Raw genomic sequence first — 22,668 nt, 5'->3', positions numbered from 1 at the left:
GCGCTTTTCAATAAAATACTTATTTATCAAAAAATAATTAAAAGTTATTAGTCACTATTGATGTGGAAAAAAGCTCATGACCGATTCCAAGCTGCATTGTCAATGGGCTTGCCAATAAATCACCATGCGGTTTTGATCTCTTAGGTGACCTCACAGGCTCAAAAGTTCCCATTGCAGTTGTCCTAATATGTTAATTTCAAATTTCAATATAGTTCCATTTTGTTTATGTGGCTTTTGGTTTTTCCTCTCTCTATCTCTCTCTCATGTGAGTTCCATTTTTTTTTTATTAATCAAAAAAAAAAAAAAAACTCTCTCTCACGTTTCCTTTAAAAAGATAAATATTCAAGTAAGAGCATTCACAATCAGCTGCACAAAGCTGCTTGAGATGCAAATTTGGATGAAAAATCACCTATATTTGGCTTACTAGTTTAACAAAAAATTTAGTTAGTTGCTAAGAGCATTCCCAATGGAAGAGCCAAATGTTACTTTTATCTAAAATAACTCTTCAAATGTTTAAAAAACCTCTTATATTGGATTAGCCAAAATAAAATGTAAAATAGATATTTGATTGGAAGAGCTAAAAAAAAAGCTAAATGTAGTAGCACTTTTCAAGAGAGTTATTTTATTTTTCATTGTTTCTCTCACATATTTTATCTTTTTCCCAAATATTTTCTTATTTTTTCTCAGCATGTTCTCTTTTTTCCAAAATTTTTCCTATTTTTCCTCTCACATGTTCTTTTTTTCTCAAAAATTTTCTTACTTTTAATAATATTTTAATAGAATAGATAAAAATATAACTAATCGGATGTAAAAACATTTAAAAATGGCTTAGCTAAACTAGATAAAAATGAGTTTTGACTTTGAGAGGCCATTTTACATAAAAATATGGCTCATCCATTGGGAAGTGCTCATAATTTGATGATTACTGTACACTCACCAAATCTTACCAAAATATAATAATAATAATAATAATAATAATAAAAATGAATAGCTATAAAAAAAGAAGAAAAAAAAAGAAGAGATTTTTAAATGGCTTTAAATGGCAGAATGCAATTGCTTCAAATGGCAAGGCGCATTTACAAGTAAGAAGCACCGAGTGAGTGAGTGACAGAAAGTAGAACATGCTGCGAATGAAATGGATGAAAGTGATTGCCTATTTAATCATTGAAAGTGATTGCCTATTTCCCGTCCTTCCTAAATATTGCTTCTAAGCTAACCCATTATAAATAGTTTTGGGCTACAAGTTATCATAGAATACAGCTACTGTGCAATTGTCAGCACCCATGTCCCTGCAACAGAACTTTTCTGCCCATGTGTAATTGTAATAGTACATCTGGTGAGATATTTTTATTTTGATAAGTAGTACATCTGGTGAGATATGAAGGAGACAAAAACTTTTAAGTCAGATTCTGACGACTTAACCAAGTAATTTGAACAAACAATTACATACTGTATACAGGATTGTCCCTTGGGACCAAGCTTAGGACCAGATAAAATCTTCAAAAAAAAGATTGCTTTCCTCTTTCGTCTGTCTCTCCTCCCTATTTTCAAAATCACCATTAAATTTGTAGGTTCATGTGTGAGACCCACATAAACTCCACAAATCTAATAATGATTTTAAAAATTGCACGTCTCAACTTCAAAAATTAGATCTAAAAATAGGTTCCAACCCAAGTTCAGGGAATGCCCCAATTATCAAAATGACATGAACCCAAGTGCCAGGATACAGTTGCTATAGACAAATCCAAATGATGAATGTGCCAACTAGTTTAGACGTATCACACAATTCAGAATCTTTTCTAACATATATACCATGTATTCAACCTAAAATAATGAATGAATTATGGTTGTGTGAGAAAATACAACAATGAACATCTGACTAGACTAGAAGTAAAACACATTATTCTTCCACGCATCTGCAGCCAGAAGTTAGTTAGGTCGGCGTTTCGGATGCGTATAAGATGGCAAAGATACTCCAGCAGCAGCGGCCTTCATGCTTGGCATAGGCAGCTTGATTTGGAAATGATAAATGATAAACAAAAGGCAGAGAAGTAAAACAAACAGAACAACAGGAGAGGACATGGCGATATTCTTTAAGGTAGAACTGCTAGTCTGAGCTTTCGTAGCTCTCAACAATAACTGTTCTCCTTCAATCAATGCAGCTCCTAATGTCCAAGAAACATCCCCTGGACCAAATACTATCTCTTTATCACCAAGACAGAGTGCATCCTCAATAAGTGATGCCATATAAGGCACCTGGAAACAATATTGTCGAGCATAATTTTGGTTTCGGGAAATACTGCTCAAGTTAACCCATGATCTTGAGCATAAATGCTGGCCTTCCTCCCAAATCTTTGTCAAGTTAGCTCTTGGACTCAAATTTAATGTGTTGTGAACAACAAAAAATCCAGATAAAGCATGAAACCGCATAGAGGGGTGAGTGACAGCAGTCAAATTAATGATGTCACTGCCTGCATATCACAAGCAGGAATTAAAAGGTGAATCCCTGCACATAAATCCTACAAATCCCTTCAATAAAAAGAAATGAACCAATTTTATTGGAGAAAGTACTTGATGCATAAAAAGTTAAGACAATAAAAATGGAAAGCGGACACGCCTTTCTGGTTTTTGATATGTAAAACCCAACTAATTGCTACTTATTACCGTAAGAAAGAAAATTTGGGCATGCCAATTCAACACTGTAGATAATAATATACCAGCAAAAAGAAGGTAGCTTTATGTTTCAACTTCACCAAACATGTGGTGCCTTGACAGTTTTCGTATCATGAGTAACAATTAAGTTTCCATCACCATGAAAATAGTAATCATTGAGCAAAAGAGTTATAGATGGCTTATCCCATCCTTTGATGAGATGCTTAATTATCATAAATGAAAGTCCATAATCCTTCATTTGGCGAACAGCTTAAATCTAGTATTTGTGATACTTAAACAGCACAAGAAATATGATATTTGACTATGAATATGATATTTGACTGTCTAATTTGTAGACAATACAAAAGCCTACTGAAGTCCTAAGGCTAGCAGAAAAAAATTCAAAATCATAGCAAATCCAAATTAGTAAATACACCGATATCAGGATATGACAAGAATATATAAGTTTTCAGCCACTGAGGAATGTATAGTAGTACTCACCACCATAAGAAGAGCTTCCTTTACAGTTTGTATGAATTGCTGGCCGCGACCAATCTAAACTGCTTGAAATGATGGCAGCAGTCCTTGCAAGTTCTTTGCACCGCTCCCAATTGGGGTCCCCAACCAGATACAAAGTAGGAACTTCAGCTTTCCATATTTGACTCCACATTTTTTTCTGATCCGTGGTATTAAGCCCTAAGCAACCAGAGCAGGTAATGTTTTGTACAAAATCAGAACCAAGACAAGGATGTCTGACTTCTAATGTATTACCAGTATTTTCCCCAGACCATTGTGCTTGACTGAGCATGACAACACTCCTATCAAATGCCTCATTAAAACCAAATGCTGGCAATGAGTATGCTAAAATCTTATGTTCCATCGAACCAATCTTTGATGTCACTAAGTTTATGTCTTCTCTTGCATCATCTATTTCCATCACAACCTGCAACGAGGAACCTCCTAGATCAATAAGTCCCAAAGTGGGAGACCTTGAATAATTTTTAAAGCTCCCCATTTTATAGTTCAGAGCAACCCAACCATAATGAGCTTCTTCTTTCCCACTCAACACCCTTATCCAACTCTTCCTATACAAAAACATGTGCTCCTTCACGAGAGCCTCTACATCCTCCAAAACCCGCCTGGCATTCTCAAATGCCAACCTCCTTAACCCAGCAGTACCCAAAACGAAAATAGGAGTGTCTCCTTGTCTTTCATGAGGTACTACCTGTTCTGCCCATATAAGCAATGGTTCCAAAGAGGCTCTCACTCCCGAGGAGTTACCGACAAATTTATCTAACCCAGGCTCAGTTTGCATACAGTGATACTGACAAGAATTCTTCCTGAGTGAACTCTTGGAAATATTGTCAGGGTAAGAATGCAACAAAAGAGGAAAGTGCATGCGACTTACACCTCCTACCATCCACTCGTACACATTCACTCGCGTCCCTGTGCTTCCACAATCCACAACCACAACAAAATATGACCCTTTAACTACACTACCACCTTTTCCAGGGCTAAATGCAAAGTAGACTCCAACCAATAACAGCACCACAACCAAAATAATGATACTTGTTTTTAACAACTGTTTATACTGAGTAAATCCCTTTATTGAGAGCTTAAGTTTCGATGGCGATTTGGGTTCCATATCTCTAATATCAACATGAATGCGTGCCAAATCCTAATAACTATTTGAACCCCAGCTCCTTGCCTTGAAAAACTACCTTCAAAGCTTCCTCAAAATAATTTTACCAATTGTGATCTATAAACTTGCAAAGAATTTAACCCAAAAAAAAAAAAAAAAACCCACATCCAGTCACTTATTTCCAAATCGAAGAAAATCTCTACTTTGTGTAACAGCAACTCATTTGAGTTAAGAAAAAACACACACACGCAAAGGCACGCCACATAAGAATTTGGCAAACTGCATCATTGACATTAGTCCGTTCATTAACCAACACTCAGCAACTTTGAATAGTAAACAGGGCTGTGATTAATGTATTCAGAATCGCCCACTGAAATTTTGGCAAATCTGGCGAGCCAGTGTACATGGGCTTTTGGGTTTCAATAGAAATCAAAATTCAAGTCAAGGAGATTCATATCGTGCATATTGATTGGGAATACTCTGGAAATCGGAATGAGAAATGATAGTACCTTTCTTCGTCTCTGAAGCCATTGAAACTGTCACACCACTGCGAATCTCTCCGATGGAGCTCAGTAATCTTAGACAGAGTTTACATGTGCTGCCTCGCACGTGTTGAGTTAATTACGTGGCGTTTTAGGGAGCAAAGAGCCGAACGCTTGGAGAAAAACTTTTTAAATATTCTAATTAATCCTAATTTAGAATCAAATGAAGACCTTCTTGTGATCAATTTCTAGAATTATAAAATAACAAAAATATATTATGAACTTGTAGCTTGTATATTACGATGGTCCATGGAAGACAAAAAGATGGTAGATTTATTTATTTATTTTGAAAATACATGTAAATTGTGATATCTAGTTTTTTTTTTTTTTTACTAAAAATATTATATTTGCAATATTGTTAGGTTAAAATTTATAGGCTATGCTAGTTAATTGACTATATTATTGTATTTTGTATTTAATTTTTTTTTTTTTTTTTTTAAAGTAGGAAACTTTCATTCATCCACGAATAAAGTTTACAACGAGAGCCAAAGCTATACAAAGATAAAGCAGATTGCTCTAAGATAATAATATTGAAAATACAATTTGGAACTTCTTCAATTCAAATGCTATCTGTATCAGTTCTAGAAGCCTCATTTGCCAGTGTATGGGTTGCATTATTGCCGTCTCTTTTAGTATAACAAACTTCCCATTTACGAAGAGACTTCAAGACCAGTTTTATATCCTCTTTAATCTGCCCATATCTGTCATAGCTGGGTTCTTTTGCTGTAATTGCCTTCACTATCGTTAGGGAGTCCCCTTCTAGCATGATATGAAAGAAACCTGCGTCCCTGCATAGTTCCATGACTCTGAGCCTTGCCATAGCTTCAGCGGTGGTGGGTTCGTATATGTTTTACGATGATAGTTCAATGGATTAGAAATCACGTCTGATGAAGCGAATGTCACTAGTTCAAACTTATACCATCTTTTTTTCTCCTCGTCTATGGACATATAAAAAATAAAAAAATAAAACACTCATATATTATTTTAATGTTATATCATACATTTATTTATTTCTCTAATTTTGTTTGGATAAAAAAGTAAAAACAACTGGGAGATATGCAGGAATATCATGCATTACTCTCTTTTGTATTCAGTTTTAAATTTTCATTTAAAATAAATAATATTAATAGACGGCAAAAAAAAAACTCAATATATTATTTTAATATTTTATAATAACCTTAATTTGATAGCTAAATTATAAGATTTGGCAAGGCATATGATATGGATAATTTGGATTAGACAAATGGTCAAAACGTGGATACTGGTATACAGTAATATCAGATTCTTTTTTATTTTCTTTCGTTGGATTTTTTTCTTCCACAAAATAAATAATAAGAATTAATTTTCTCTAATTAATTTCGATTTTGAGAGAAAAGGTCCTCTATTAATATCGTTCTCTCTCTCTCTGTCCCTGTCGCTCGCTCTCTTCTTCTTCTTCTTCTTCTTCGTCGATCTGAAACCCCACCGCACTAAAACCTGTGACTTTCAACACTCTTCGGAGATCAGAAGCTTCGAAAGCGCGGGAGTTCGATCGCGCTTCATTTCTCTCTCTCTCTTCAAAAAAAGGCGAAAGTTTGTTTATCGGGTTTTCCCTCTCGCTCGCACGCTAGGGTTTCCGCGAATCCTTTAGAGACATCTTCGTCGCAGCCTCTCAGGCGAGTCGAATTCCCTCCGAGTATTTTATTTTCAGTTTTGGATGTTGTTTTATGCGAGAAATTTAAGGACAAGGAAAATAGAGAAGCGAGAGGGAAAAAGGAAATGGAATAGAGGACTCGCGGATTAATAATACTAACTTGTTGCCAAATGTATTACGAGATTTTATCATGCTCTTGTTTTGTTGGTTTTGTTTTGCTTTCTCGGCAACCAAACGGAGAGTTTGGGGATTTTTTCATGCAAATTCCAGGCTTGTTGGGTTAATTTATGCTGTAACTTTTGTATATTATTATTTTTAAAATGGTTTGTATTTTTCGTGGGAATTTAGGGATTTTGCATATATGCTCGGTATTTTTTCTTATGAACGATTGGTTTTGGGACTGAATAAGGATTGTAATTGTTTTAAGTATGTTTTAGCTTAGTGGTTGGTGGTGCGTGGGTCAATTTCTTGTATTGTTACAATTTTTCTATAATTGAAAGATGGTGTAATGATCAATATTGTAAAATGGGGTTGGGTAAATATTTCTTTTAATGATCTTGTTGAGCTTATGAGTATAGTCTTTCCTCCGTGGTTCATTTAGGCAGTATCAAATTTTGTGCATTATAGAAATTGAGTTTCAGAGCTAGTAATTGAGAAATGGTAATAAAATGGATACCACAGACACACAGAGAGAGATGAAAATGTTGCCAAGATGGAAGGATTTTGTGTAAATGGTTTTTTTTTTTTTTTTTTTTTTTTTTTAATGTTATTTGTTTTCTATTCCTATTTAATCTGAGAGCTAACTTTATAATACAACTGTCGGAAGTAATGCTTTAGTTTCAGGCATTGAAAAATGCTATTGTGACCAGGTTGAAATATGAATGTTAAGACATTTAGAAGTGATTGCATGTTGCATGATTGTAGGAGTAGATGAGAGAAAATAGGATAAAACTTGTTATAGGAAATTTTCAACAGAGACTAGTAATCACACTACTGAGAAGGAATTTTTTAGCCATCAAAAGACAGAAAATTTATATAGACTAATGCTATTTAGTAGATTGCTATATAACTCGATGATATGGCAATGGAAATTAGCCCTTAGATCAACACTTGTAAAAGGAAACACTATAGTCGTATAGCAGTCTACTAAATCGCTTTACTCATTTATATACACTAGTATGTGAGATTGCTTTGATTTAGGTTCTGAGGTGTTGTGTAGATGAGAGAGAGGACCAGAAGGAACTCTTGACGGGGCAATGAACAAAGATGCATATGAAATGGAATTGCCATGCACAGGATTTTGTGACGAATTTGGCATAGTTGATCCAAAGGCTTTGTTGAGCAGTCTAGTGAAAGGGATGTTGGGAGGAGATAGCAAATAGGAGTCCTAAGCGTAGTTGTTGATGCATGAGTGGAGAAGCAGAGAGTGTACTTGTGCTCCTAGCTGAACTGGTTTAAAGAAACATAAAAGGATTTTTTGGAAATGAGAGAAGAACGTTGGCTGCTCTTTTAGTTGATCTGTTAAATAGAATGTTGGGAATAGTTTTGAAATTAGTTGGGAATTGAACTGACCTTTAGAATATTGTATCTTTGAATTTTGTTCTTCACTGATATTGTTGTTTTTTTTTTTTTTTTTTTTTTTTTAAGTCAATCCCTATTAGATTGGGATTAAGGCTTAGTTGTGTTGAGTACATGGTATCAATTGTTTTTGAATCCTATTGTTGCTGATGCTTTTGAATATTAAGAATTCAATATATTAGTTAAATGACATATAACATGATAAGTAGAACCATGTATGTCTTTTAGCACAACAGAGAATCTGAAGATTACAAAAATCTTTAAGAAAGCGGACAAGTTCCTTTAACTGTTGGCTTACTTGGAGGAAGTTGGGTTTAACAAGTCCTTACAGTATGACAGAAATCGTTTTCTATACAATGCTTTAGAAAATGCTTTCCACTGTATCTTGAACTTTGCTTATTTGAAAGGAATATTCTTATTGAATGGATAGGATTTGACAAGAAGTTTAAGTGTGTGACACTGTATAAATCCAGTTGGCACAGGGATTTAATTTATTATACTGCATTCGAGATAAGAGTTGACAGAAAAAGATAGACTTCTCTTTGAGATAAATGAGATGCTGTATAAGTTGAAGCCCCCAAAAAACTAGGCTTCGGTACATCTTATTATAAAGAATAAAAGCAATTTTAGCCACTATTTTCCTTGTGATGTAGAGGTTGGGGTCTCAACATTTTAGGCTGCAAACAGCAGTTTTTGCCATTACTACTGAGGCTAGGTATACAAGATATGTGGTTTTGTCTGCATCCTTACAAAACAGAATTCACTGATGTGGTCAAAGAGTTTGGTTCTATTTTGTTGCAGATGAAACAAATATTGCTATTCAGATAGATTATGATCCTTTAAACATTACTACTAGAAGTTTTGTTGTATGCAAGAATTCACAGTTCGTGTGGATAATGATATTTATACATAACACTGTAATTGCTTTCTATGTTTTAAAATCCATATTCATTACTGCAACGTTTTATATTGATCAATCTGCTTTTCTCCTGTCCCCAGGTTGTGTCAGGTTGTTTGAATGATTGTGCAACAACAGTTAGACTGTGACTTCAACTATGTTGGGTGGGGAGAGAAGGTAAAAAAATGTGATTGTTTCCCCTCAACTTTCTCTAATATCTTCAATGTTCTGGCAGCCACAGCCCTTGTTGCTTAAAAATCTTGCATACTTTTCTCTTTTATAGATTCATAAACAGTCCCTTGCTCTTTTTTTCTTGACATGCATGCAACTGTGACAAGTGGCAACAAATATGGCTTAGCATGTTTTCTTTGGCAGAAAGAAAATAAAGAACTGGTATCTAGCACATGTAATGCACAAGAAGCTATGTTTATGAAACATTTTAATGTTGATTATAGACGTGAGAATTTACAACGAAAATACTTATTTACTTAGTTAATTACTAAATATAGCAGTAGAATACTACTGAATAGAAAAGGCATTTGAATGTTTTTAAGAACCTAAAACTTTAAGCATTTTTATAATAGCATTAATGGATGGATTGAAAGTGTTAGTAAGTAACCCTAAGGGGTTGGTTTGAGTGGTTAGTCACTTGGCCTTGGTGCCTCATGAAGCATCAAGTCTAAAGTTCGACTCCCCCTTAATGCAAACAATTCCTTGAGGGGCACCCCAAAGCTTTTAATTTTTTAATTTTTTTTTTGCTGTTTTCCTACCCAAGTTCCACACGACACTCTCAAAAAAAAGAAAATTTTTTTTCTCTCCTACTTGCGCAAGTTCCACTCGGCACCCTTAAAAAAAATTTAGCGGCACCCCCAATATCAATTGTCTAGCTCCGCCACTGCTTGGAGCCACACCCATGGGTGAAAACCCTAGCTTTACCATATGTGGAGGGGGCGCTTTGAACGGTGTCCCAGGAATCTAGTTGGGGCGAAGCCCCGACGGTTATCCAAAAAAAAAAAGAAAAACTATTAATAATTAAAACTGTTAGGTGTTCCTACGTACACAGAAAGTATACAAAATGAAATACCTAACTAGAAAGAGCAAAACCCCCCAAATCCATCCCCAAAACACCAAGGCAAGATCCACCATCCTATCAAAATTACAGCCAAGTTGAAAACTTAACTTCTCCACCACCCTTAAGTCCCACATAAGCAAAATACCACCTAAAGCCCCAAAGAAGACACCCCCATAAACTGTGCACAACTCTAAGAGACATGAGCCTTGCCTTTTCCACCACTTGAACACTCCTCTGACATCGTAGTTGATGGAGCACTTGAAAATTTTATCTCCTTGATGTCTTTAATACCAAGATTAGAGAGAGAAGCAAAATTCCTCATGATGATGCTCCTCTTCAATAGTTGTCAAAAGAGCCAAAGTCTGCTCCTCATAACCCACACAAGAGAGCCCTACAATAGGACAGATCTCCTTTGCACAATGCAAGCCCCATCTGAATACCCGGAATCTCCCAACACAATTGGGGGATAGATACATAGAGGGGGAGAAAGGACCTCTCCAACTTCACCACCACCAACCCATTCCATCTAGGAGACACAAAGCAACATCTATCCCATTCCCATAACCATCACCCCCATCCAACCCATCGTTTACCCTCTCCCTCCTTATGTGGTACACCACCCTAAGCACCCAGAAGCAATTCGTGAGAGGAGGAACACTCCTCAAATGACCTAGCATCTTCGACCAACCCACCTTGCTTGCTTGGACAAGGCTCACTCGAAGACGAATGATGCTGAGAGTGAAATCTCCAGCGAATTTTGGGGGAGACCTTGGGCTGTCGGTGTGTTTAGAGATGCCAAACCTACTAGTGAGAACACCGGCTTCGATGAGATATGGAAATGACAAACGATGACATTTGAAAGCATTGACCTAGCTGGAGCAAACCCATCATACCAAAAACACCAGATGTGATCACCGGGTCTAGATAAGCTCGCACATTTGCCGTAATTGCCGGCAAGGCCTTTGAAGAGTCATCAACTTGGGCTAAGGGACTCAAACAACCACGACCCACACTAAAGTTCGCTTTGGACCCAAGACCCTTGTCTAAGCCCAATTAGGTAGCCCTCTTGGCGTTAGGCTTGCACACTAGGAGAAGGCTTGACCTAGCCCGCAACTTCACCCCCTTATTACAACACTTGGTGGTCTTAGGAATAAAAGTGGACTTTTGGGTAGCAATTAAAGAACAGTCCTTGGGGCCCGACCCAAAAACCTCCAACCCTTCACACACACAGAAGGGAACGCCAAGATGGGTTGTGCCCTTGCCCACCCCAAACCCCACCTCCTTCCCCGACGAAGAGGGAACACTAGATAGCAGACACAACACCATGACAATGATTCCTTTCCCGACTGTGGAATCAAAGAAAACCTTCCCCTTGCTAAGTTCGGTAGCAAAATGACTCCATCCTTGCCCTTCTCGTCTCTCAGGGATCATGATGAGTCCTCTCCGGCCACCCGACTGCGTACACCGCCACCTCCAGAAACTAGCCAAGCCTGTTGGAGCCTTTTTGAGCAATGAACACCTTGGATTCCTCTCTAAACGACTTGATGAACTCATTTGTTACAGAAATGCGAACCAACTCCTCCATCGTGGATTTCAACCAAGTAGTATACATTAATCCCAAGAACGCAACACGGGATAAGCCCCTGCTCCTTTCCTCCAGCTGGAGAATAGAGGCCCCTTCAACCACCAAGAGCTCGAACATTTAAGTCTCAAGGTAAAACCGTCTCACAAAATCCATCTCCGGTCACCCACTGTGTGCACCTTCACCAGCGAAGCCAACAACAATGCAGTCGAATGCGTAAGACAAGCCGCAAACACCACAGCCAGCAATGAGAAACTCAACCCATAGGACGGCAAAACCACCCAAGACCTAGCAGCTACAGAATGGAAGATAGAATCACCGTTTTTGCATTTGCTTTCCCGCTTGATGAAGTATAATGATCTTTTCATGTACTACTTGTTGGGCGTGCTTATTATCCTTTTTTAGTAGAATCAAGTAGTTGGACTACCTGTCTGGTCTGCTTTATGCATTTAACATTGCATTATGCAAATGTTGGAAAATGACTTGATTTATCAAGTCTGACCATGGGCCCCAAAGCTTTTGTTCTTTTTATTGGTTGCCATGATGTGTTCTTGTCTCTTGTTAGAATGCTTCTCGGTGAAGCATTCATTTCCTTCACCATGAAGCATTTGACCAATTGCCATTTAGTATATATATAACTTTAGTCATTCAGCCATTCGTGAGGCTTGAAGGCAACTGGGCAGCACCTCCGTGTGATACAGAAAAGAGAGAAAAAAAAATGTGAGAGGGAGAAAGCAGCTCTTATAGAATTAAGAGATTAATTTCTCGTTTATATTTAATTCTCTTTTGTGTGCTTGTGAGGTTGGGTGTATTAGGGCTTTTGGGTTTGAGTGGTTTTGTTTATATTACTCTTTTGTACTCCATCCTTTTGTTAGTGAATTTCTCCTAGATCGTCTCCGCCAGTGGATGTAGGCTTTGTAAGCCGAACCACTTAAATCTTGGTGTCTTGTGTGACTGATTGTTATTTTTTATCTTTGCTATTTTTTCTGCTTCATTGGGGATCCTTTTATCTCAACAAACTGGTATCAGAGCTTGGGTATTTATTTTGCGAGATGGCTACTGCAAAATTTGAAGTAAAAAAGTTTGATGGTCAGAAGAGTTCAGCCTTTGGGGAATCAAGATGTGTGTTTAGCGAAGATTTTGGATGGCGAGGTGCCATCGACATCATTTGGGAGCATCATGTATGTTATGGTGCGCATTTGTTATCTGTCCAGATGTTTCACATGCAGTCAGTGTTGTTGGTCTTGAAAAGGTTCACTGGCAGGCCGTGAATTTGATACTCTGTTATTTACGGGGTGTTTCAAATGTTGGCTCAATCTTTGACAGAAATAGTGGTATGGGTTCTAGTGTTGTATGTTATGGTGCGCATTTGTCATCTGTCCAGATGTTTCACATGCAATCAGTGTTGGTGGTCTTGAAAAGGTTCACTGGCAGGCCGTGAATTTGATACTCTGTTATTTACGGGGTGTTACAAATGTTGGCTCAATCTTTGACATAAACAGTGGTATCGGTTCTAGTGTTATTAGATATGTTGATTCAGATTATGTTGGTGATCTGGTTATGACACAATGAGATATCGCTTTGAAGAAAATTGTCTCTGAGGAAAATCCAGTGGATATGTTGACTAAGCCAGTTCTAGTTCTCATGTTCAAGAGGTGCTTGGACTTGATTGTTATTTGTAGCTTGTGATTTCCCTTCGGGGTGTTGGAGAAGACATAATGAGGAGATTTGTATTTAGGACTTGATGAAATTAAGTCAAGGTGGAGATTGTTGGAAAATGACTTGATTTATCAAGTCTGACCTTGAGCCCCAAAGCTTTTGTTCTTTTTATTGGTTGCCATGATGTGTTCTTGTCTCTTGTTAGAATGCTTCTCGGTGAAGCATTCATTTCCTTCACCATGAAGCATTTGACCAATTGCCACTTAGTATATATTTAACTTTAGTCATTCAGCCATTCGTGAGGCGAGAAGGCAACTGGGCAGCACCTCCATGTCATACAGAAAAGAGAGAAAAAAATGTGAGAGGGAGAAAGCAGCTCTTAGAGAATTAAGAGATTAATTTCTCTTTTATATTTAATTCTCTTTTGTGTGTTTGTGAGCTTGGGTATATTGGGGCTTTTGGGTTTGAGTGGTTTTGTTTGTACTACTCTTTTGTACTCCATCCTTTTGTTAGTGAATTTATCCTGGATCGTTTCCGCCAGTGGATGTAGGTTTGTTAAGCTGAACCACTTAATCTTGGTGTTTTGTGTGACTGATTGTTATTTACTATTCTGCTATTTTTCTGCTTCATTGGTGATCCTAGAATTATTTTATCTCAACAAACTGTGTGCGTGCTTTGTGCCAGAGAATACTTTGGATTAATTTGTATTTTTTGCTTCGATCTATAATTGATGTATATCCTCAGGTTGTCATCTAATGATACCATTACTGTTGCAGGTGGGCTCCGACTTCTACCAGAAGAAGTGGCATGACTGTTTTAGGGAAAGTTGTTGTTCCAAAACCCGTTAACTTACCAAGTCAAAGGTATTTGGTTCCTGCTGAAATCTTTTTAGTTCACTTTACAGAGGTGCATGGTTTCCCCCCCCCACCCCCCTAAAATTTTGTGTTCTCTCTGTTGTTTTAAGGTCAGAAAATCATGGTCTGGACCCCAGAGTGGAAATTGTTCCCAAGTAAGTAATACATCCATCAGTTTAGGCTCTCTCTCTCTCTCTCTCTCTCTCTTTCTCTATATATATATATATATATATATATATATATATATATATAGATCTCCTGTGTGTATATGTGTTTGAGTTATGATTTCCGTGTATCATGTAATATTATTTTATTGTTACTTACGTCCAGATTATGAATGCCTTTTCGGTTCTTGAATAGATTTTTACACTTTTCAGGGGTACGCATAGCTGGGGCAGTAGATCATCTTCCTCCACCTCAAATGCATGGAGTTCTTCAGTGCTGTCTCCAAGAAATGATGGCAGACCTGGTTCACCTAGCTATCTTAGTGGACGTCCTTCATCTGGTGGAAGTGGCACACGACCATCAACTGCCAGTAGCGATAGAGCTCATGAACCTACTGCTAGTGCATGGGGGGCAAACTCTAGGCCATCATCAGCTTCCGGCGCATTGACATCTAATCAGACATCCCTGACATCATTGCGTCCTCGCAGTGCAGAAACTAGACCTGGTAGCTCACAGTTATCCCGGTTTGCTGAATCATTGCCTGAAAATCCAGGGGCATGGGGTGCTGCTGGGACTGCAGAGAAACTGGTATATCTCTCATTGTAAGCTCATTGTTTGAATCTTTGTGTATTACCAATAATTACATATAAAGAAATTTTCTTCTGACTTTCTAATTGAAGGATATGCTGTAGTAACAATATATTGTTTCTTCATCGAGGTTGTGCAAAATTGTTAAGACTTTATATCTATTGATTAGCATGTTATGTTGGCTGGATTTTATATTATTCCTATTAACACCCTTAACTATATTGTCATGGAAGAATTTCTATAGGTTGCTAGCTACTGCATTTTGCTGTATTATTCAGTTTTTTTTTTTTTTTTTTTTTAAATATTTGTTTAATCATATGGTTTTCTAAATCTGTAATTGGTATTATATTGAATAATTCATTGCTTTCATTTTTATGCATAATACAAAAATAAGCATGAAAAGGGAAAGAAAGGAATAGGTCAAAACATATAATATAGTTAACTCATCATAATTTGGAGCATCCTGGTAGAGAATGTCTTTATTTAGTTTGTATGGTACATTCAGAGAAAAAAAAGGAGCAAGATAATGGAGGAAGAAAAAGATCAAATAGCCAATGGTTTTTTGGACTAAGTTGTTTTCCCACCCAATACTGCTGAAATTGAACATATTCTTGGCTTGACTACATATATATGGTGATCTTGATCTTTTGCTGGTTATGTATTTTTCCTTTCTTGGCTTATTGCAACAGCATTGAGGATATCTCAAGTTAACTACAATTTATATGGTGATCTTGATTATTCATTTGTTTGTCAGACTCCCTCTTTCTGGCTATCCTTATCTTGTTTGCATCGTTTATGTTTGCTCTCTCTCTCTCTCTCTCTCTCGTATGGCCTTATCTATATTAGTTGTTCACTGTCATACCTGTATGGCCTTATCTATATTAGTTGTTCACTGTCATACCTGTATGGCCTTATCTATATTAGTTGTTCATTGTCATACCTGCAGGGAGTAACGGCAGCCAAAAATGATGGGTTTTCTCTGACTTCTGGAGATTTTCCAACACTTGGTTCGGAGAAAGATAATTCTGTAAAGAATGAATCACAAGGTTATATTTAATTTCAATTGCCCATATAATTTTTATTTAGTGTCATGTTTATGAATATTTAGTTACTGTCGTGACAGTTGGGAGAAGGCTGGAAGAGTTTCTGATGTGATAATTTACATCACTTACTATTACTCTTATGTATGGTCTTTTCTTGAGTGTTAACTTCAAAAACAGCTACTTGAAAAACCTAAGCTGATGTCATACCTAATATCCATGTTTTAAAGTTTTGAATAATCCAACTGCAGCGTTAATTTGTCAAACTAAATTTCATGCTGCAATTTCAGTCACTTAAATCTTGCACTGTTTGTTGGATACATGAAAGAGAACACTTGTCATGGTCATCTGGTATAGGTTGTGTAGGTGCTTTAGTAGAGTATTCAATGCAGTGCTTTGATTGCTTGTTTGTCTGTTGATTACAGACCACGGTTCTCATGGTCGTCCTGGCTCGTCTTCTGGTGAAGTAGGGCCCCCAAAAGAGAGGAATGGGACTTCTATAGTTGGTTTGTGTATATGCAGTCAATTCCCATGCTTTTAATGAAGATGCTGAGATACTGTGCCTTGTGCCAAATTCTGTTTCTAAGTTTTTCCATTGTCTCATTTGAAGTTCTTCACGTATTTCAGGTGATGTTTCTGTAAATGTTGATGTGAAAATTGGTACTGCAAATTCTTGGAGAAGAGACAGCCCTCCTTACAGTGAAGATGGAGTCACATCCAGTGTGGAGAGGTGGCAGGGCAATCCCCAACCATACCCTAATCCTAGTATTCCTCCTCAACATTATGAAGCTTGGCATGGTCCGCCAGTAACTAATCCCCCAGGTGGTGTTTGGTTCAGAGGACCTCCAGGAGGTCCTCCATATGGAGCTCCTGTTGCTCCTGGTGGCTTTCCCATGGAACCATATTCTTATTACCGTCCTCATATCCCACCTGCTCTTGCCAATCCACAGCCAGGTCCCCCACCAGGGGGCAGACCAAGGGGACATCATCCTAAAAATGGGGACATGTACAGACCTCATATGCCTGATGCATACATTCGCCCAGGGATGCCAATTAGGCCTGGGTTTTACCCTGGTCCCGTGGCATATGAGGGCTATTACGGTGGTCCGATGGGTTATTGCAGTTCAAATGAACGGGATGTTCCATTTATGGGAATGTCACCCGGCACCTCTGTTTATAACAATAGGTACCCAAACCAAAATGCTCCTGAGCCTACCAATTCCCAGGGAAGATCTGGTGGATATAGCTCTACTGGCAAAACATTGGTTTCAGAACATGTGGAATCTGGTCATCCTAATGATAATCAAGGACCATACAAAGTTCTTTTAAAGCAACAGAATGGTTGGGATGGAAAGAATGAAGAAAAAAAATGGGAGGATACAACAACAACAAATGCTACATATGTCGAGAAGGGGGATCAAACGGAAGTGTCTTCATGGGAGAATGACTGGAGGTCAGATTACAGAAACAACGGCGAGATGGGTTCAAGAAGGATGGTGCCCAGTCAAGAAATTTCTAGTCAGACTTATGATGACCAACAGTCTCATTCTTCTGTCCCTGTCAAAGTCAAGTCTCCTGAAAGCACGGGAAATATGAAGGCATTTGATGACAGTTCAGCAAGAAATTTGGAACGTGCATCATCTGGTTTATCAGAGGTTCGAGGACCTGTTTCAGTTGTTCCTAAAGATTCCACTTTGATTCGGAAGATTGAGGGATTAAATGCAAAAGTCCGGGCTTCTGATGGACAGGATATTACCTCCATTACCGGTTGGGAGGAACAAAAGAATAAAATTCATGTTCATAATACCAAGGCTAACCATTCTAAAAATGAAGGTGGTAGTGGTTTTGTGCATACTGAAAAAACCCATGCCACAGGAATTATGAATCCTGCATCCCATGAAATGGGTGTTTCTGCTGGAGATAAGAGCCTTGAATCTACAGCTGCTGGTGGAACAACCATCTCCAGGTTTTTTATTTCTCTGTTCCTTGTAAGGTTTCCACTGACAATGAATAGTTATTTCCGATGTTTGGAAAATACTAATTTGCAAATTTTCAGGAGATCTACACATGGGATGCAAGGCAGATCTGGTAATCATGGTAAAGGAGGGATCAACAGCAAAGAGGCTGATAGTCGGCATAAAAAAATTCGTGCCATAGATTCTCCCAGTGTTGTATCAACTTCACGCTTCCAAACTAATTCTAATGTTCATGTGCATGACCGCTACACATCTGAGGCTTCTGAAAAGTCTGGGCCGTATCCTCAAGCAAGGGAAGAGAAAGAATCTGCTCCCCCTGTGTGTGATCCAAGTGATTATCAAGTACAGGTATATAATTTTGTTTTATTTCCTGCTAGTTGTTACATATCTGAGATTTATTATTGGTGTTCTTTATCAGCGTACGAAGTTGAGAGAACTTGAACTTGAGCAACGTGCCAAACAACTAAGGGAGGAGGAGGAAGAACGGACAAGAAAGCAAAAGGCCAGGGCTCTTGCAAAACTGGAAGACTTGGATAGGCGTAAACATTCAAACGAAGGTTCAATGCATAAGTCAGAAAATGCTTCGTGTGTTGCTATCCAGAATAAGCAAGAATTGAATGTAGTTCCTCGGATTAGTGAGGGCAACACCAGTAGAGATGAACAATTCCCTGTTTTGTCCAGTGAACTACCTCCAGAGAAACCTAAGAGTACCAATGAGGAACCTATAGTGCACAAGCATTCTGTGTCCTTGCAGCAGGATGCTGATAGCGCTGATGTTGCTTATCGTACTAATGCTCCCCACGTTCATGATGGTAATGTCTCAAAGCATAAGAGTGTGGGCTACAAACAAAAGAAAAATCTTCTACCAGAGAAGAGTTCTAATGAGAAGTCTACTTTCACCAGTACTAATGAAGCACCAAATAGTGAAGCCAATGCAGTGCGTAAGGTCGCCATATCAATTGGGCGGTTTACCGATGAAATTGCCTTGAACTGCAAGTCAAGCCTGTCTGTGAATGAAAATGCAGTGGTCGAGTCCACACGCTTGCCTGTGAATGTAAATTCAGTGGCTGAGTCATCAAGCTTTCCTGTAAATCCAAATGCGGTGGCTGAGTCGTCAAGCATGCCTATGAATTCAAATGCAGCGGCTGATTCCTCCATACATCAGAGAAAGAAGAGCAGGAGTGGCAAGAACAAGCACAAAGTGGAGGCTGCATCATCTATGGCTGCTTTACCATTGTCAGAATCAAAAGAAACAAATCTTGTGAATGCCTCTCTTGAAAGTGGTAGGGCAATGACTTCTGAGACTGAATTGGATCCTAACTTGATTCAGTCAGTAACAATTTCTGAAGATGCAAATCAGTTATTGGAGCATCACTCATCCTTATCCAGCGAGGATTCTCATGGTAGAGGGAGTAACAGCCAGTGGAAATCTCAGCATTCTCGCAGGATGGCAAGAAACCCACAAGTTAATAGATCAGCAGAGAAATTCCACGGTGATGTTATTTGGGCACCTGTACGGTCACAGAACAAAGCTGACACTGATGAAGCCAGTCAGAAAATTGTGGATGAAGCCATTGCTCCATCAATGAAGAGTGAACATCAAGTGCAGAGTAATCCCAAAAATAAGAGGGCAGAAATTGAGAGATATGTACCAAAGCCTGTAGCAAAGGAAATGGCTCAGCAAGGAAGCATTCAACAACCAGTGGCATCTTCTATCAATCATTCTACATATGATGAGACTGTTGGGAGAGCAGATTCGAGTCCTCAAGGCACTGAAAGTACTGAACCTGCTGGCTCAGGTGCTGGAAAAGTGGGGCCTGCCTTGGAGCCCAGGAATGGGAATGGTAAGCAGAATAAACAGGGAAAAGCACATGGGTCATGGTGGCAACGGGTTTCAACAGAGTCGGTCAGTGTGCAAAGTATGCATGATGGACCTTCTTCACACCCTGGTCGGAATGCTAAACAATTAATCGAGGATTACCAACCTCAGAAGCCTGATGTAAGTTCAGTCAAAGAGCAACCAAAATATTCTGATGAACAGAATGCTCCTGATGGACAAAAAGCTCCCGACAATTCTGATTCAGTTGCATCAGTTGGAGTTACTGTTGTAAAAGATCAGGTGGTAACTGGTAGAGTAAAGCGGCATCCGTCCAAGGGACAGAAAGGCATGGGGCATAACAACGATCTTGATCACAAGAGAATAAACAGTGGAGACACCAGCAAAATTAATACCCAATCTTCAGCCCTTGAGATGAGTCAAACAGACTTGCCTACTGCTTCAAAAGAAACTCGAGGTATTGGGGAACGTTCAACGGCTCATTGGCAACCCAAATCTCAGTCTTTTTCGGCCAATAATCAACTAGGAAGCAAAAGCAATAGTGGTCGAAGTGTAGGTGCTGGAGCTGCTTGGACCAACAAAAAAGAGAATACTCCCCAGGGTGTAGTACCACAAGCACCACAACATAGTGAAGGTGTATCCCAGCCTCGCCATGATCAATCTCCTTCTGAAAAAAGTGATGCAGAAGAAGCATTAAATGTAGGGTATCAAGAAGCTACTAGAGGGAGAAAAGTGGGTTCGTTCAAGGGACGACCACTCTCCCCGAGCCATGTTCCTGTTGGCCCAGTTGAACATGCTCCTGCAAGTATGGATGTTAGACATGAGCAACGGTCATCATCAGGGTTCCGTAGGAGTGCAAACCAAAATAATAACCGTTTTGACAGAGGGCATGAATCTCGTGGAGATTGGAACTCATCCGGGCAAGAAAGCAAACATCTTCATGTGCCTGTAAACTGGGAAAGGCAGAGACACAATGCTCATTACGAGTACCAGCCAGTTGGCCCATACAACAATAACAAATCAAACAATGCCGAAGGACTTAAAGATGGAACTCATAATACGGGTTCGAGGTTCAGGGAGAGGGGTCAGATTCAGTCAAGGCGTGGTGGGGGGAACTTTTATGGACGGCAAAGAAGCAATGATCGAGTAGATGCTGGTTATGAGTAGTGAGAATAGAAGTTCTGAAGGCAGCTTTTTGTTTTGATTGTAAACAACTCCACGATTTGTGGTGCCTTGATCCCGCATGTTTCCAGGTAATTTATGTTTTTAGGTATTTGATTGAATTTTCAGTTATAACAGTTTAAAAAAAAAAAACAATTGTCAATTGATGGCATATGTACGTTGAGCAGGGATCGGAGCAAACTTGATGATGATGATGCTAGGGGAAATATTCTTAGAGTTGATGGGAAGTACTTCTATGTGTTAATTTCTTCTTTTATTTTTGAAAATGTACCTAATCTGGACATTGTAATTTGGTCACAGTTTGTTTGCTGTGGAACCCTTGATATGTTTCTTTTAATCCTTGTATTTAGTGACCGTTATCCTTTTTTTACTATGGAACATCAGAGAGGAATGAAGTGAAGTTTTCTGGTTCATCTTGTTGATGTAGATTTTAAATTTTAAATTTTTGCATAAGTTGTAATTGTGCCTTTTGTTGATGCAGATTTTAAATTTTTGCATGGTCGAACTGGAGTGACGCCAATGTGGAGGGCTAGTGGGAAAGCCTCCTATTGTTAAGTCATATAATTTTTTTGAGGGAGACCGTTAATAGAGTTTTTTGGCTATTTGATGCATACATTTTTCGAGGTTTTGTAATTCATCTTATACAAAGAATTTTTAAAAGTAGTCTTGAATGGTGTTTTTAACTTTTTGCCACATAATGGATACATAACTATTTAGTAGTTGTGTAATGCCCTGAGTCCAAAAGTGTCCGGTTTGTTAACCTACAAAAGTGCAAGGTTACTTATTAGGATGCCCAAAGCATTTGTAGACCATTATAATGCATGTTATGAGAAAAATAATAATTTGCGAAGTATAAGGTTGGAACATAATGACTGTTATAACATAGGGGTGTTTAAGCGGGTCAGTTATAATCGCACCGCCAACTGCTAATCGTTAATTGCTTTGGTAGTCGGTTATTAAAAAGAGCTAATTGCCTAAGGTGGTTGCTGTTAGCGGTTTTAGGGGGTATGGCAAGACGGTTATAACCTCTAACCGCCATATATATAATAATAATAATAATAATAATAATATATTAAATTTTATATCAATAAAATATGAAATAAAATATCCAAAACGATGCTGTTTTGGTGTTAAACACCAAAACAATGTCGTTTTGGAGGGATAATAAGATTAAATCCAAAAAAAGCTTTTTTTTTTTTTTTTTGTTTTTCATCTTTTTTATAATATTTTGGCCTTAAACCTTTAAAATAAGCATAAAAAATAGGTAAGTTAAATGCTCAAAACACTTAAAAAATCCAAAAGCTCAATTTTAAAAAAGCAGTTATAATCGCGGGTTATTGGATTGAATATCCGCTAACCGCCTATTAAAAAACGATAACCACCAAAGGTAGTTACGGTTATCGGTTATAACCGATAATCGTCAGTTATAACCATTTGAACACTCCTTAAACAAGTCAATTTGTTCTTTTTATTTTTTTTCTTCTATGTTTGTGCTCTGAGGCACTTACTAACACATAACATAGATAAAGCAAAAGTAAAATAAATCATAAGAATGCAATGATCACCCCATGAACCTATGCATCCTAGTCATCTATATCGTTCATCTTATATCCTGAAAAAAGGGAAAAAAGAAGAAGAAGGGATGAGCGAAAGGTTCAACAAGTAATCTTTCAAATCGAGTTAAGATGGTTGGTTTGAGGAAAAATATTTAACAACATGAGCAAGATCAAGATCAATTGGTGTAATACATGTAACTTCGAAATAAAAT

At 38.1% G+C, this 22,668-nt stretch overlaps 2 protein-coding genes across 4 annotated transcripts; one reads left to right on the top strand and one right to left on the bottom strand.

The window, feature by feature from the left end:
* Positions 1–1,733: 1,733 nt before the first annotated feature.
* LOC132175214 (probable apyrase 7) lies at positions 1,734–4,881 on the bottom strand. The gene is made up of 2 exons (XM_059587085.1): positions 3,154–4,881; positions 1,734–2,471 (listed from the first exon to the last, which is right to left on the bottom strand). The coding sequence occupies exons 1-2, from the start codon at positions 4,295–4,297 to the stop codon at positions 1,930–1,932; spliced, it is 1,686 nt and encodes a 561-aa protein (XP_059443068.1). The 5' UTR covers positions 4,298–4,881; the 3' UTR covers positions 1,734–1,929.
* Positions 4,882–6,230: 1,349 nt separating this feature from the next.
* Positions 6,231–21,313, top strand: LOC132173411 (protein MODIFIER OF SNC1 1). 3 transcript variants are annotated; one of them, XM_059584907.1, is made up of 11 exons: positions 6,231–6,491; positions 9,047–9,122; positions 14,035–14,121; positions 14,223–14,267; positions 14,490–14,865; positions 15,812–15,911; positions 16,331–16,411; positions 16,533–17,871; positions 17,962–18,229; positions 18,300–20,971; positions 21,068–21,313. In XM_059584907.1, the coding sequence occupies exons 2-10, from the start codon at positions 9,103–9,105 to the stop codon at positions 20,883–20,885; spliced, it is 4,902 nt and encodes a 1,633-aa protein (XP_059440890.1). In that variant the 5' UTR covers positions 6,231–6,491; positions 9,047–9,102; the 3' UTR covers positions 20,886–20,971; positions 21,068–21,313. The 3 variants fall into 3 exon arrangements, with proteins under 3 accessions (XP_059440890.1, XP_059440892.1, XP_059440891.1); XM_059584909.1 differs by lacking the exon at positions 16,331–16,411; XM_059584908.1 differs by lacking the exon at positions 6,231–6,491 and having other exon boundaries at positions 9,115–9,132.
* Positions 21,314–22,668: the final 1,355 nt, after the last annotated feature.

The sequence above is a fragment of the Corylus avellana genome, chromosome ca3, assembly GCF_901000735.1.
Source record: "Corylus avellana chromosome ca3, CavTom2PMs-1.0".
Taxonomy (NCBI): domain Eukaryota; kingdom Viridiplantae; phylum Streptophyta; class Magnoliopsida; order Fagales; family Betulaceae; genus Corylus; species Corylus avellana.
The sequence above is the reverse complement of the archived record's forward strand: the minus strand, read 5'-3'. Positions and strand labels throughout refer to the sequence as shown.

Excerpts from the sequence above, each read along its gene's own strand:
- LOC132175214 (XM_059587085.1), bottom strand. The coding sequence starts at position 4,297 with ATGGAACCCAAATCGCCATCGAAACTTAAGCTCTCAATAAAGGGATTT. Across the intron at positions 2,472-3,153 it reads AGGAAGCTCTTCTTATGGTG|GCAGTGACATCATTAATTTG; the intron begins GTGAGTACTACT and ends TGTGATATGCAG.
- LOC132173411 (XM_059584907.1), top strand. The coding sequence starts at position 9,103 with ATGTTGGGTGGGGAGAGAAG. Across the intron at positions 14,122-14,222 it reads GTTAACTTACCAAGTCAAAG|GTCAGAAAATCATGGTCTGG; the intron begins GTATTTGGTTCC and ends TGTTGTTTTAAG. Across the intron at positions 18,230-18,299 it reads CAAGTGATTATCAAGTACAG|CGTACGAAGTTGAGAGAACT; the intron begins GTATATAATTTT and ends GTTCTTTATCAG.